Source organism: Mesoplodon mirus (genome assembly GCF_964341445.2).
Source record: "Mesoplodon mirus genome assembly, chromosome: X".
Classification (NCBI taxonomy): Eukaryota; Metazoa; Chordata; class Mammalia; order Artiodactyla; family Ziphiidae; genus Mesoplodon; species Mesoplodon mirus.
The window spans coordinates 95,026,099-95,040,933 of NC_138981.1; the positions used below are offsets into that span (position 1 = coordinate 95,026,099).

Consider the following 14,835-nt stretch of genomic DNA (forward strand, 5'->3'; position numbering starts at 1 on the left):
ATTTGGCCTCCTACCTACTGTGTGGCAGGGGTCTATGATCACCTATATAGGCCAAAATCCATCTCTTCTCCAAAAAAGTTGATTCAAAAATATTTCACTACCCCTATTTTCTTTTAACATCTGGTATATCTTCACCTCACTGTAGTAATAGATAATTCAAGTTACAGATTATTTATTCATAATTCAAGGCTATGACATCAGGGAGAGCTGGTCTACTTATAAACATAAACTGACTACATAGAGAACACTGTTCATAAGCATTGTGCTAGTGTTGTTTTTTACTTCCTGAGTATGCTGGCACAACGTTCATGCTTATGTGGCTAGAACCTGTCAGAGATCAGTCTCAGAGTTGCGAAAGAATTTCCTTATATTCCGAAACATATTCTAGAGAACAAAAAAGTGGGTTACTAAAATAAAATTTTACAGTGATCACTGAAGAAGAATTTGGGGTTCTAAACTTATATCTTAATAAAATTAAAGACAAATTATCAACAAAAGACTGAGAATTTTGCTCCTTTGTCTTCAAAGAGCAATTATTCAACAAAAAATAAAAGTATGCTGTTCTATTGTAATTCAGGAAACTATTTTAGAGTTTTGTTTCTAAATAATTCTATAAAACCTTTAAAGATTTTGCTTATATAGTTTGTGTCTTAAGAGTTGTAGCATTCTCGAATAGGGTATGTTAAGAACCATAAGGAGGGGCTTCCCTGGTGGCGCAGTGGTTAAGAATCCACCTGCTAATGCAGGGGACATGGGTTCGAGTCCTGGTCTGGGAAGATCCCACATGCTGTGAAGCCACTAAACCTGTGCACCACAACTACTGAGCCTGCGCCCTAGAGCCCGCAAGCCACAACTACTGAGCCCGTGTGCCACAACTACTGAAGCCTGTGTGCCTAGAGCCCATGCTCTGCAATAAGAAGCCCGCACACTGCAGCAAAGAGTAGCCCCCACTCACCACAACTAGAGAAAGCCCACACGCAGCAACGAAGACCCGATGCAGCCAAAAAAATTTTAAAAATTAAAAAAAAGAACCATAAGGAATACACCCACTAATCTAAAGCTAATTTAATAAATAACATCATTCAATAATTAGTACACAATTCTCCTATAATTATTATAATTCCCAGTACCTACCTTATGTGGGTTACATTTGCAACATCCAAGTAAAATTTCTTCATTAACTTATGGAGGAAAAAAGTGGCTTAAAGCCATTTAATTCTATAATAATTAGGGTGGTTTATTTTTTCAATTACATAATCTTTGCAGCTATTCAATTTTCCCAGCTTTATGTTTGAGATGCTGAAGTTTAGAAGAAAAAAAAAAAAGAACACTGAACATAGAAGGCACTCAGGCAAAGGGTGATAAAACCAATGTTAATCTAACTGACTTATGCTGAATGTCTATTGATGAATGAAAGTACTTTGTCTACACAGCAGACTCCTACTTGTGTTATTTCCCAGTCTCTTGTCCAGGCTTCATGACATTCGTGACATTAAAGAACCTGCTGAGGCATAATTAACTGGACAAAAGGGAAACTTTACCAAGACAGAGGCAATTCACAAGCCATTAACAGTTAAAAATTGTCAACTGGCAGACTTTCATTTCCCAATGCCTGAATTACAGCAACAGTCTCGTGATGGATCCCCTTTCTTGCTAGGATCTCCCCCACTTCAAACTACCTTTGTGGTGCCCATTGACTACTGTCTAATGCTCATTCTGACCTCTGTATCTTTAAGTTGTTTCCCTGTCTAGAATGCTTGATCTATCTATGAAAAAGGCCTACCCAGCCCGAATCCTACTTTGTCCACGAAGCCCTCCTATATAACCCCAGCCCACATTAGTCTTTGTCCAAACTCCTACAGACCTCACTGTCTCCATCACTCACTTGGCCATTAAGTCATATGTGACCTCATTACTTGTTTCCTGAATCTTGTCTCCTCAATATGACTGCAAGGTTTTTTAAAGGCAGGAAGCATGGCTTATGTCTATTTTATAGATCACTCACCTGCACCCAAAAAGGAGCCTACCACAGTGTTCTGCCCACAACAGTTATATCACTTGTTGAACTGAAATATCAGAAATAACCATAATATGAAGAGCAGTACTAGCTTAGAATAAGAGATAGGTTTCGAGGTAAAACACACTGACTTAAGATAATGCTGGCAAAGAAATCCTGAAGCTTGAACAAATATTCATTTTTAAATGTCTATAAGCAAAGGGATAATCATGGTGGAATTTCTATTTTCTCCTTTAGAAGTGCAGAGGCATCTCTAAATGGAAGAAGTTAGAAACTGCTCCAAAATTCAAATTAATGCATTACAATTCAGTGCTATTACTTAAATACGTCTGCACCTCTGCTAATGATAAAGAACCTCATACTGGTTGTGTAGACAACAGGGCAAATAAACGACTTTCAAGACCCATGACTTTACCATACCTATTATTTCACAGATGCCACTACCACATTTAGATGTGAGCTCTCCATTAGAAACAAATATGTACACTATAAGAAGCAATTTCAAAAAGTGCTTAACCAGTTTATACGCACATATATGGACTGAAAGGCCTTACTTATAATATCCCATGAGGCAAGGTGTCTTCCAATTTTCCACCTCTCTAGAAAACACATTTTCTCAGAAATATCAGGATTAACTGTCAAAACTAATGTTCTCCTTTAATGCTTTGGTCCCTCCTTCCACCTTTAAAAGTGGGTGAACAAGGGCCAAGCTCTGACCTGTCAAAGATGTTTCCTTATATTATTATTGGCAAATTCGTTAGAAAGCCCTAAAGAACAGAGGATGAGATAACGACCTAAAAGGAAAGCTAGAAAATCAATCTCTGTTCAAATACAGGTAGTTGGTATTAAGTCTACTAACAAAGTAAATGATAAATGCCAGGTCAAATACTAACTGAAATGCTACTAGTTTGAAATGTTTTTTTAAAAAAATGGTTGTTTCTGCCTCTAATGCCTTTAATCTAGTTTATTCATCATTTTCAGTAAGTTTGGAAGAATAATACCTCAAAGCCTAAATTAGGCTCTCCTGTAAGAGGGGGAAGGGTAAGCTGGGACGAATTGGGAATAGGCTTCATGCATCTCTCATGTGGATTGGTAAAATCTTTAAAAGATTCTCAACATTCCTATGAAAACGTACTTGCTTGAGGTAGAGCCACTATTACGCGTACCTCTAAAAAGTAAACTAAACATGGTGCTTATAGTTAACAGTACTGTACACTTACAAAATGTGTTAACAGGTTCGATCGCATGTTATGTGTTTTTTACCACAATAAAAATAAACTTGCTAAAATCAGTATACATCTATATGACTGAAGAGAAATTCATTAACCAAAAATAGCTGATACCCCAGTTACCTCTGAGAGTGTCATTTGCAAATTAAATCGACCATAGTGGGTCCTGTTAAGAGACACTGGAGATAAGGTACAGAAGAGCCGAGTATACTCAGTAGGATGCCTTCCTATGACTGCATTCTGCAATCAGACGTTACATCTGGCTCTCTCCTTTCATAGTATCTGTTCCATAATCTTTGTGATGGAGAATAACTATGAGCAGCAAGCTATGTAAAAGAAATATCATACATCTAAGGAGAGGCTATTAATACCTAGATACACAGGCCTAAAAATAAGACACATCTGAATACCTGAGGATTTATAACTATGTTCAAGGATAAATCAAGAAAAAAAAAGGATAATGACCAGAGAGTGGCTACATTCATCCATTTGGACTATACTTAAGCTACTTGTCCCACGGCTCCCAAACTTACCCAGAGGCCTCATTCTGAGGACACGATGTGAATGGTTTTCAACATGGTCTCTAGGAAGCACTCGGGGGACCCGTACACAAGTCCTCTTATGTTATTAAACTTCATGCTGTGCATCTGTTGCTGATAGGAATCATTTCTTTTTAACCAGAGTGCCACGACTCTTGGTCCTAAAGGAGGGACACCTAGGTTTGTATCATGTAAAATACGCCTCTTGGCAGCAGTCCCGCTCCAGACTCCACACTTGGTCTCTTTATCTGCCCTGAATCCAGGCATCACCTCACTTGACAACAATCTCATTTTTCTCCTTCCCTGATTCCCACGTGCCCCCTACTCCTGCCTCCAGCCCTGTGTGACTCTCTGTCTCCACATAGCCATGCTTTCTGTGTGGAAGGGTGGATTTCTGCAAAACAACTTGCCAAACAGGGCAATGGTTAGAGGACTTCGTAGAGTAAAATACACCACAAACCACCTATCACCTCATTTGTGTCAGAGAAATAGAGGCAGTATCATTCCCATTTGTTCTTGTGGGTTTTTTTTTAAATTGACAAGGGTGTGGGGTAGATGGATCCAGGAAATGAACAAACATTTTCAACCACTGACTGCCTAGCCCCCTACTTCTACCATCAAAGAGCTATTCCACAAAATCAAGTACCTGGCCAACCTACTGGCAAGTTTTTTGTTTCTAATGCAAACAAAGCGTGGGAGTTTGTTTGTTTTAATCATGGGGAACTTCATGAAATGCATGGAGAGCAATACTCTAACACAGAAAAAAGGCCAGAAGACTTCATGAGATTCTTCTTTAGTGAATAAATCACCAACACTGTCTTCCACTTACCACCTTAAAAAGAAGTGAAAAGAGCACCCAGCATCTAAACACTTACCTCACTGTTGTTCAAAATCAGGAATACAGAGGGTATCTGCCTTACTACAATGAGGTTTGTACTGAGGTCCAAGTTGTACCAGAGATGTAACTTATTTGCACCCAAACCACCTATACCTAACCATGTGGTCTTTAGTCTACATAAGCAACACTACTGTCACAGAGAAGAAGCACACCAACGTGACTAGCACACGAGCATTTCTTTGAGGCAGACACAGTGCTGTGGCTGTTAGGCTGACAGCACCAAAACCGATTTTTCATAGATCCCATACTGTGAGAATGACTCAAAGATCCACCAGTGCCTGAAGCAAAGCAGAGAATCTGGTGTCACCACCTTGCAGCAATCCAAGATCTCACCATAAGATTTGTTACTAGAATTGTGTGTCATATGCTTACAGAAAGTATATGGAATGGCAAGGCGAGCTACATAGGCAGTTAAGTCAATCTCACTACTTTCCATTACTAGAGAGCTGGTCAGCATCTTCTGGCAGGATATTGCATAATACAGTCAACTGTGCTCTCCCAGCATTGCATGTGGCTTTGGGTCACAGTGTGGATTATCTGTAAAATGAAACAGGGGAAAGGCAAGAATCATCAAGACTATCACAGACCTTAATTTAAAAACTAATATTAGCAGGCCTGGACTCAAGCAGAACTTTTCACATTTGCCTATCCACTGAAGATTGCAAAGATCACAAAGCAATATGGCTAATCCTGTCCACTGATAACATCTCTCTTTCACTGCTGAGCAAAGCTGCAAAACAGATCCAGCTTGATTCTTTATTTTCTAAGCTTGAGGACATAGGACCTAGAATCTAGTACCAGACAGTACTTCACAAATTTCCTTTAATCCAAGGCCTGAAACTATTGGTTAGCCAAAAAGTTCGTTCGGGTTTTTCTGTACGATCATACGGAAAAACCTGAACGAACTTTCTGGCCAACCCAATACAAGTTTCTGAGATGGTCCTCCACGAGGCTCTATTTTGTTGACAACTGTGCTGCGATAAACACATAAAGGAAATATAAGAGTCACTGAGTGCTTGCCTTCAAAGTCATAAGCCTGAAGACTGAGAAAATGTATAAACCTACATTAGGGAAACCCAACATTCTGTCAGGTATTTTTACTAGCAAGACAAAGCTTAAAACTATCACTGATCTCCACCCATTTTGGCAGTTCAAAGTCACGACTGGGGAGATGGGGAGGCTGAAGAGATCCCAAGAGACCAACCAAACCAAATCATCACAATAGCTCTTTGCTGCTCTGTGGTTCTGTTAATTTAAAAAGAAATGACATTTGCTAACTGCCAACACTTGAAATATACATATTAAGAAATCTGATTTCACGTGACCAACTACTTGTTTTGTCCCATCCCCTCCCCCACCATGTTTTTAACTGACACCACCATCCTCCTGGTTCCTCAGACTTACAAACTCTGAATTATGTTCAAAGCCTCACTTGCCCCAGCAATGGGAATTTCGTAGATTTTTTTTTCTGCAATGCCTCTTTACTCACATGCAATCACCTGATTTCAGATCCTCATCCAAGAGCTCTCTCAGCTATCTTTATACGTGATCCAAATTCGATCAAACCAACATGTCTTCTCCTTTCTCTCAAATTAGGTAACAGTTGGGAATAGGTGAAAGGTGGGCGGGGTAGGTTCTTACACTTGGGATCAAATTTCATCGCCATTCCAACAGAGCTGTTGAACAAACTTTTCCTGAGCACAAGAATAGCTAGGCACAGAGCCAAGAGAAGAAGAGGCAATGATGGAAACCAAAAAACAGGTGAGCTGCAATCCTTCCACTCCTACACAAAACCTGGTCCTAGAGTGTGAGTCTCTGCATACACTGACAACTTCTTCCACTTCTTGATTTTTCCACATTCCTTTATTCACAAACTCTGTCCCCGGGGCGCATTCCCTACTTCTGCAATGCCAGTTTTTCTCCTGCCCTCATCACCTTAAGCCTCGCTGGGCTCCCCTACCTTGAGACTCTTCTCCTTCCAATTCATCCTACATTCTAGAGGACTCGTTTGCAAATTCTGTTCCCTTCCTAACATGGGAAACTATAATCAGATCCAATATTTCTTATCCAGCATTCCCAGAGGGTTCCCAGGACAAAAGGCTACTTTCCATTTCCTTGAAGTTTTATGATCTTAGAGACCAGAGAAAGGGGATTGGTATGGCGAATGCTGAGTGTGCAAGTTGCTGACTGAAGACAGCTGCTGGGAATCCCCAAGTGCTCTGGCAAGGGGTGTGGTGGTGACAGCAACTGGTTTGAGAACAACCAAGTAAGACTTCCAGATCTACTGGTCATACCCACTCTTACCAATAGTCTCTGTACTTCTGCCATTTAAAACGTTGGCTCAAAAGTTGTCCTCTCCCAAAAGCATTCTTCCTGACCACTCCTTTACCCCACGTCATTACCATCCTTAGGTACAACATTTTTCATGTATCTAATTCACCTGTAATCATGTACACATTGCTCTGTAAGCATTTTAAGAAACTGATATCTGTATCATATCTTGAACAAGACTGTGAGTTCTGTGAGGATAGAACTAGTTCTTCTATTTCTCTAGTTTCCATCCACGGAACTCAGCATAATGTATATGCTAAAAAAAACCAAACAAACAAAAAAAACGGGTTCTTTCCCCAGTGACATATAATTTCCACTCAGCTACCCAACACTAACATTTTTTAAGGTTGAGCAAGTTTGAAAGTATGATACATTAAAAGCTGTAGAAAATACACCCACACTTGATAGAAAAGATGCCACTTACAGTTGGACCAAACATAAAATACGCCCCGCCCAACCAGCTATATTACTGCCCCATACTTTTTCCTATGGGCGCTTTTCTTTCTACTACATAAGCTTGTGGCTCATTTTTGCTCTTAGCAACACTAACTACAGAAGCTCAACTCTAAATAAGTTTACTGTTGGGAATCTACTCTTCCCACCTACACAACCACTGGCTTCCCACACTGTTTCCAGTGTCCTGTGAGCGACTGCCCAATTACTGATTGTGGAAAGACAGCTTACATACTGAAGGTCCATTCTTGGCAGCCCCTGGGTTTTACTGCTGGTCCTCACTCACTTAGCTTAATTGATTCAGAACAGTATCAAAAAGAGACATTATTACACAAGTTGGGGGAAAAAAAGACTATTTAAGAAAATTTAAATGCAAAAGCCCTGGTCATTGTGCTGCTTTAAAACAGGCAAGCATGTGTGACATGGAGAGAACAGAAAATCGCCTATTGAAATAGGGAACTTTGACTAATCTCATTGCACAAGTTTTAGTGTTTCACACATATACATTCTCAAAAAGATGGTCTGTTAATGAGAAGCACAACTGACTTCAAAATTATAATAAATTGCCGTAATAGGGTATAGTGTTTTAACGCAAATACAATTGCAAAAAGTGTACGGTCTTTTAAAGACAACAATGTGAATGTTAGTATGTTTCTGAGAAACACATACTAGAAAAAAGCAACTTATGCATGGGCTAACAGAGCATTTTTCTTTTTCTCAGTAGTGGTCCTTCTTCCCACTGGACTGAGAGATCCCAGCAGAAGTTCCTTCTTGGTTGCTACCCACTAACTGGGACCTGAACACAGCACAAACACAATACATAAGCAAGAAAAATCATGAGCTAGATTATCACTCCCTTTGGCCACATGGGGGAGAAGGTAAAATAAGCAACGAGTTTTCCTTTGTAACTAAATATACCTTGCCCTACGTACACCTTTACGCATGGATATAAAATAATTTTGTAATTTATATTTCTACATCCTACCATTTCAGTCACGGATGGTTTTTTCAGCATAAATGACAACTGGGGGCATGCCTGCTTTCTTTTCTATCAGTAAGATAGGACACCGGATTGTCTTCCAATGGAAATCAACACTGTTGAAAAACAACCCATATAATACATCCAAAAATGCTCAACAATTTTTTTAAAAAAAGAAGAACTATACATTATGACCATTACGCTAGCATGGAGAAGGAAATCTGTAATGGCTTAGTAGCATCATCTGCAAGAAACACATACACCTTCTGGCCATTCTGGTCAGTCTTCATCCAAAAAAGACATAATAGAAATATAATAGTTTGTGTTTAAAATGCTGATTTAATATCACTTTGACCTGAGCTGCATTATCAAATCATCTTTTTTACTAACATGCGATAGGATTGTTACTGTTCTGGTGAAACAAAGTGCCTACCTCTCACCTCCCTAGAGCAACCCAATTCCTCCCAAGCACACAGAAAAACAGTAATTTGACTACTGCGACAAGAAAAAGGTAATTGTTCAAACACCTGATCACAGTCTCTCAAAATCTGCATGTCCAGGAGTGGATATTTTAAAAATACATTTTGCTCACTGCAGTGGAAAAACCACACTTATTGATGTTTAATAGTAAAACATATTTTATGTGCTATGGTCTATACAGAATGTAGTACTGCATTAACTTCAAAGGTGGTAAGAAGATTAAAATTAAATGTTCATGGGATGTGACATGCAACACAGCATTAAAGATATAAAGACTGAACAATCCCAGTCCCTTAGCAGGATCCTTTTATATTTCTTTGTTAATGAGGGAAATTCTTAAAATGCAATCTAGCAAGCGTAAGTATAAGTAAAAGCTTTCAAAATCTCATCACATGTTATTTAAGCAAACTAATCATCAAAGCATTTTTTATGGGAACAGAGGGGGACTTGACTTACTAAAATCAATACAACTCACTTAAAGATATACTTGAGCTGCTTTTAATTCCTAAAATGTGCCCCCCACATTTAACAATTTCTGAAAAAAGACCTAAAATTGTACCACAGGTTTCCAGGTGAGGGTTTCCTCCCTGCCAACCCCACCTCGGACTGAAACCAAACCAAGAACCTCAGACTCTTATGATGATCTTGGCAGCCTTCAATCTCCCTGGTGCTAAGTTAGAAAGACCACGATAAAATATACTAACACGGAAGCAGGAAGTTTTATATTGGAAACTGACAGTGAAAACTGCCCTTCCCTTACAGTTGCTCAACTACTTTATTCAGGTCTTCACCACTCTCTAACCCAGTGGGTCTCAACTTGTGGTCCTGGGAACTGTAGCAGCAGCATCACCAGGGAGCTTGTTAGAAATGCAAATTTACAGCCCCACCCCAGACCGACTGAATCAGAAACTCTGGGAATGGGGCCCAGCAATTTGTGTTTTAACAAGCACTACAGGAGCTTATGATGTACCCTAAAGTTCGAGAACCACTCCTCCGCAAACTTTAATGTGCATAAGAATCACCTGGGGAGCTTGTTAAACTGCAGATTCAAATTCAGCAGGTCTGAGGTGGGGGCTGTGAACCTACATTTCAAACAAGTTCCCATGTGATGTCTTCTGCAGACCACACTGCAAGTGTTTCCCAAACTAGCTGTTTACCAAAAATCACCCAGGGTGCTCATAAAATCCGAGTACCTAGGAACCACCCCAGACCAAATTAATCAGAATCTCAGGAGAAAGGCCTAGTCGAATACAACCACTGGTTCTCCTCCTCAGCTGCATGTTAAAATCACCTGGAGAGCTTTTAATAATCCTGACGCCCAGGCCCCATCCAAGACCAATTAAATCAGAATCTCTGGGGTTGGGACCCTGGCGTCCATATTTTTAATAATTCTTCAGTGATTCGAATGTGCAGGTTGAGAGCGACGGTTCTGGAGTCTAACTGGCTCGACACCTGGCACAGTGGACCCCTTTATGGTAGCAAATGGTTTCCTATAACGTGGCTGTGTTCCCATCTATTCAATATAAATCTAAGAGCTCTGACTTTGAAAAGTAAAATGCACCTAAAGTCATTTTTTAAAATCATGTCTTGAATCTTAGTTCTGTGGGCAAATGTGGCTGTGCAACTGAGACCAAGGATTCAGTAATTCATTCCTCACTTTGAACACAAATGTTACCTGTCTTCCATTAAACAGATTTCCACTGTCCTCCCAAGTTCCAGCTACTGCTACCTCTTCACAATGAGGTAGGTACTCCAAGAAACAGCAGCAACAGTGAAGAATTTGTATCCACACAGCCTTTTCCTATAGTGACATCCTCCCCGCCAAACCTGAAACAGATAGATCACTGGAAATCTCTAATAACCTTCCAGAGTGGAAGGGTCACTAATGAAGCTAGAACTTCTAAGCCTATAAAGGCAGATTTCACCAGTGACAGACATTTTGACAGAAAGGTCCTGGGAAGGGATAAAAACGGTGTGCTTTCCCACAGGAGAATGTGCCACTGTTGAAAGCACGTCTTCTGGTGGACAGAGTCAGGACCTGAAACAGCACGGCTCTTGACACCATGATCCTAATAACTCTGAGGGGAAAAAAAAGAAAAGCAATGTGCCTATTTCTGTCTTATGGCCCCCAGCACCAAGCCACACTAATAAGTACACAATGCTATTAAATATGTAAAACAGAAAGAAAATGGGTTCTGGTTACTAAGGCACTGTCAAGTGATTATAGTTATTTCAATTCCATAATCAAACACTGCTTTTAAGAAACTTTCCTGAGTTTTTCCACTGTCCACCTCAAAAATGACTTTAAGATAAATGAAAATAAGATGCAGTCCTCTTTCCACTTAAGTGAACTTTCATTCTCCCCTTGGTCATGTTCAGTGGCTCTTCTAAATTCATTGTTTGGTAGAATACATGACACAGCCAAGGCCTGCTAAATAATAGTTATTATTCTTCCAGCATCATTTCAACATATCCACAGTGGTCAAAAGGGTGCCTTATTTTTTCTGTTTCATTCCATGAAAAAGAAATCCAGTGGGTGGACTATTAGAGGAGAATCAATACCTAAATACGTGTGCAAAGTAGCCACTGTTAAATGACATTTTCAAAAGCATTTTCTGTATGAGCTGGTCAAGCTCACTTTCCTTTTAAAATTCTTGTTACAGTCATTCAGTTAACCCAAACTCACTCTAAAATGTGTGAAAATAGCACCTCCTGAAAGTGTGTTCGCATATGCTTTGGAGCAATGGAGCGTACGTGAATAGTAAAACAGCCTTTGCCAAACTCATATAACTAAACAGGAGTGAATTTTTGCAGTCCCATGACTTTGCTGAGCCAACCTATGTATCATCCCCGGACTGGCTTTAATACATCATAGACATCCAAGAGAAGGCAGAAAAGTCACAAATAAGTGACTCAACCTAATAAATATTTCATAGATTTTTTTAACATGGCAGTCTTTTTCAAAATGAATTCTACTTCTTAACCAAAAACTAAATTGGCTAAGTACAGGTGTGGGTTTAGGATTTAAGCTTCTAGAATTAAAACTATGAAATTTATCAAGATATTTAATTTATTTGACAAAGTATCAGTCTCTATGCTCTTTCATGCATTTCTTATGAACCAATCCCCAAAGAGGAACCAAGTCTGAAAGAAAAAGCACAGACCACAGAAGAGTGGCAAAAATACAAAATTAAATACATTTCAAGCATCAAAGCCAAAGAAAACAAACGAAGCAAATTTATAATTTCCAGGACACTTTATTGTAATTTCCACTTTACATATTAATTGAATATTTTTAGTCTAGGCAGAAGTGTTTATACGTATCCAGTCGCAGTCTAATCCCCTAATCTCACAAAATGAAAAGAAGCAGTTTAAAAAGAACATCAATTCAGGTATTTATGATATGGGGACAAGGGGCACTTGTCTTAGCTAGAAAAAGGGTTGCTGCTTTTCAGTATAAGTTTCACTGAAATTTTTCTCTATTATTTTTCTTGATGCTAAGTACTCATAATAAAAACAATCACCCTCTTTGTCATTCTGTCCTTCCTTGGGCTTTACATTCTGTCTAGCATTTAACTCAAAAAGTCAGTTTATACTCAGTTTACACATTAAAAAAACAACATATGCACCATCTCCCATACATCCAAGTGGACAGGGACTAGAATTAACCTGGCTTTTAGCTGTAACAGTGTTATTTTAAATAATTTCAACCACACACTTGAAGGGTAAAATAACTAAAAGTACAAAACCGAAGGAAACCGTAAACATTCCTACACACTTACTGTTCAACTAGTTCTCGAATTGTCGAGCCTAACATGGGTTTCTTAAAAGTGAAATCGACACAAAAGCGAATGTACGCTTAATGTACAAACTGACAGTGGCTCTATGGGGACAGCTCTCTTTGAATGAGCTCTTACCCAGACGGTGGAATGAAAAAAAAAAAAAGTCTCACTCTTTAAATGTGAGAGAGTCGGCGGTGCGCTTCACTAGAAACACATTTTAATGGGTATGTTCGGATAAAAATAGGTACTAAGGGAAAATGTGTTTTGAAAAAACCTCCTCCCTCCTCAGGACATGAGGAAACCCGAAAGAAAAAGATGGGTAAACTTCATTGGCTCCGGAGCTAAGTTCCATCACTAGCAGAACAGAAGTTGGATAGTTGCTATTTTTCACGCTGCAATGGAAGAGTAACTCTCCATGTGCAAGGTACGCGGGGCGGGAATACCGGCGGGGCTTTCACAGGGGGTCAAGGAAACCCAAGCCAGGAGAAGTCAACATCGTGAGGGAACCAGAGCTCCCAAACCCGGGCGAATGAGACGCAGGGTGGCGAAGGAGAGGAGAGGGTCAAAACTCCTCGAAGTTATCTCAAAGAGAAAGTGAACACCTCTGGGAACTAGCGCGCCATCTCTCGCAGCAGCACCCCGCTCCAAGTGTGAGGCGCTTGCCTCCGAGGGCAGAAAGCGCGGGGTGCCCTTACTCAGAGCGAGCGGCTCCGGGGACCCGGGGCAGCGAGAGGGGCAGGGGCAGCGGCCGGCGGGGAGGCTGACTCGTACTTTGCCTCAACTCTGAGCCTCATCCCGAGCGCAAGGGAGAGGGCGGCGGTGGGCACGGTACTCACTAGGGCTCGTTGGTGAACCGGGGGGTCCGGGGCTGCTGGTATCCGTACAGGTGACAGTAGAGCACATCGAAGCAAAAGCAGCACATCTCCGCTGACACCACCATCTTCCGGGAGCCGGGCGATGAGGACGAGGCGGCGGACGGCAAGGAGGGCGAGGGTGAGGTGGCGGCGGCCGGGGGAGAAAGTAGGGTGCCCACTCCGCAGCTCGGAGGGGGCGACAGGGAGATTCCCCCGCCGCCGCCGCCGCAGCCCTGGGGGGGAGAGAGGGTACAGCCGCTGCCGCTACCTCCTCCGGCTAGACCTCCTAGACCGTTGAGCCGCGTACCGGCGCCTCCTAGTCCCAGCTCCCCGGCTCGGCACTGGCTCTCTCCGCTGCAGTGGGAGGAGGAGGAGGCGCCACCACCGCCACCCGAGCCAGAGGGGGGCGAACTGGACAGTTTCTGCTTCTTCACCCCGCAGCAACCCGCCGCCATCTTGGAACAGTCTCCCCCACGCAGCGCTTCCGACCCATAAGTGAGGCGAGCTGGCGGCGGGGGCGAGCACGCTGCGGCCCCGGCCGCCGGGGGCGCGCCTGGGGCTCGCGGGCCACGCGCGCGCGCGCCGCTACCTGACCCGGACGCCCGGCCACGCGGCCAGCCCTCGCGCGCCCCCGCCCCGGCGCGCGCCCCGCGATTTCGCGGCTCGGCACCTCACGCCTGTCCCGCCGGCCTCGCGCCTCCTCCTCCGAGCCGAGCCTCAGCCTCCCGCCCCGCGGCTCTCAGAGGATGAAAGACGCGAAGCCCAGTAGGAAGGAAGGAGAAGGAAAGAAGAAGAAAGCGGAGAGTGGGAGCAAAGGGAAGAGGTGGGCACGCCCCGGGTCAGAGGAGGGAAAGAGAAACTAGTGGGAGGGGAGGGGGGAGAAAGAAGAAAGTCCGAAGTAAGTGTCCAAGTCTCAAAGCCCAGCTCGATGACGGGCGCTGCGCATAGTGTTAGTGACACTTGAGCTGAGTTACGTGGAACCTGAGCCACCGGCCTCACATACGCTGGGTTCTGAACTGCCAGAGTGTGAGCAAGCAGGTGCTCAGAGCTCCACACCTGAGATCGCCCCTCTAAAGTCTGTACAAATCAGTCGGGGAAATGGCCACACTGCAGTGGCTCAATCTGAGCACGCACCAGAAGTTTTCCAAGATTATGGTAAAAGAGCAATACTCTTTCCATTCCTTATCAACAAATATTGAAGCCCGATTGAATCTATATATCCTCTGTTTGTTCCTCAACTTCCCCTCCTAGCCCCGTGAAGACGTTTAAAAGC

The 14,835-nt window shown here is 42.2% G+C and overlaps 1 protein-coding gene across 3 annotated transcripts in view; it reads right to left on the reverse strand.

The window, feature by feature from the left end:
• AMMECR1 (AMMECR nuclear protein 1) overlaps nucleotides 1-14,129 on the reverse strand; it is a 108,519-nt gene extending 94,390 nt beyond the window's left edge. For 2 of the 3 annotated variants that reach the window (XM_082610678.1, XM_082610677.1), the window contains exon 1: nucleotides 13,545-14,129. In XM_082610678.1, coding sequence (XP_082466804.1) covers nucleotides 13,545-14,017 — 473 coding nt within the window. In that variant the 5' untranslated portion in view covers nucleotides 14,018-14,129. The remainder of the gene's footprint in view (nucleotides 1-13,544) is intronic. The other variant, XR_014292559.1, reaches the window with a different exon arrangement.
• Nucleotides 14,130-14,835: the final 706 nt, after the last annotated feature.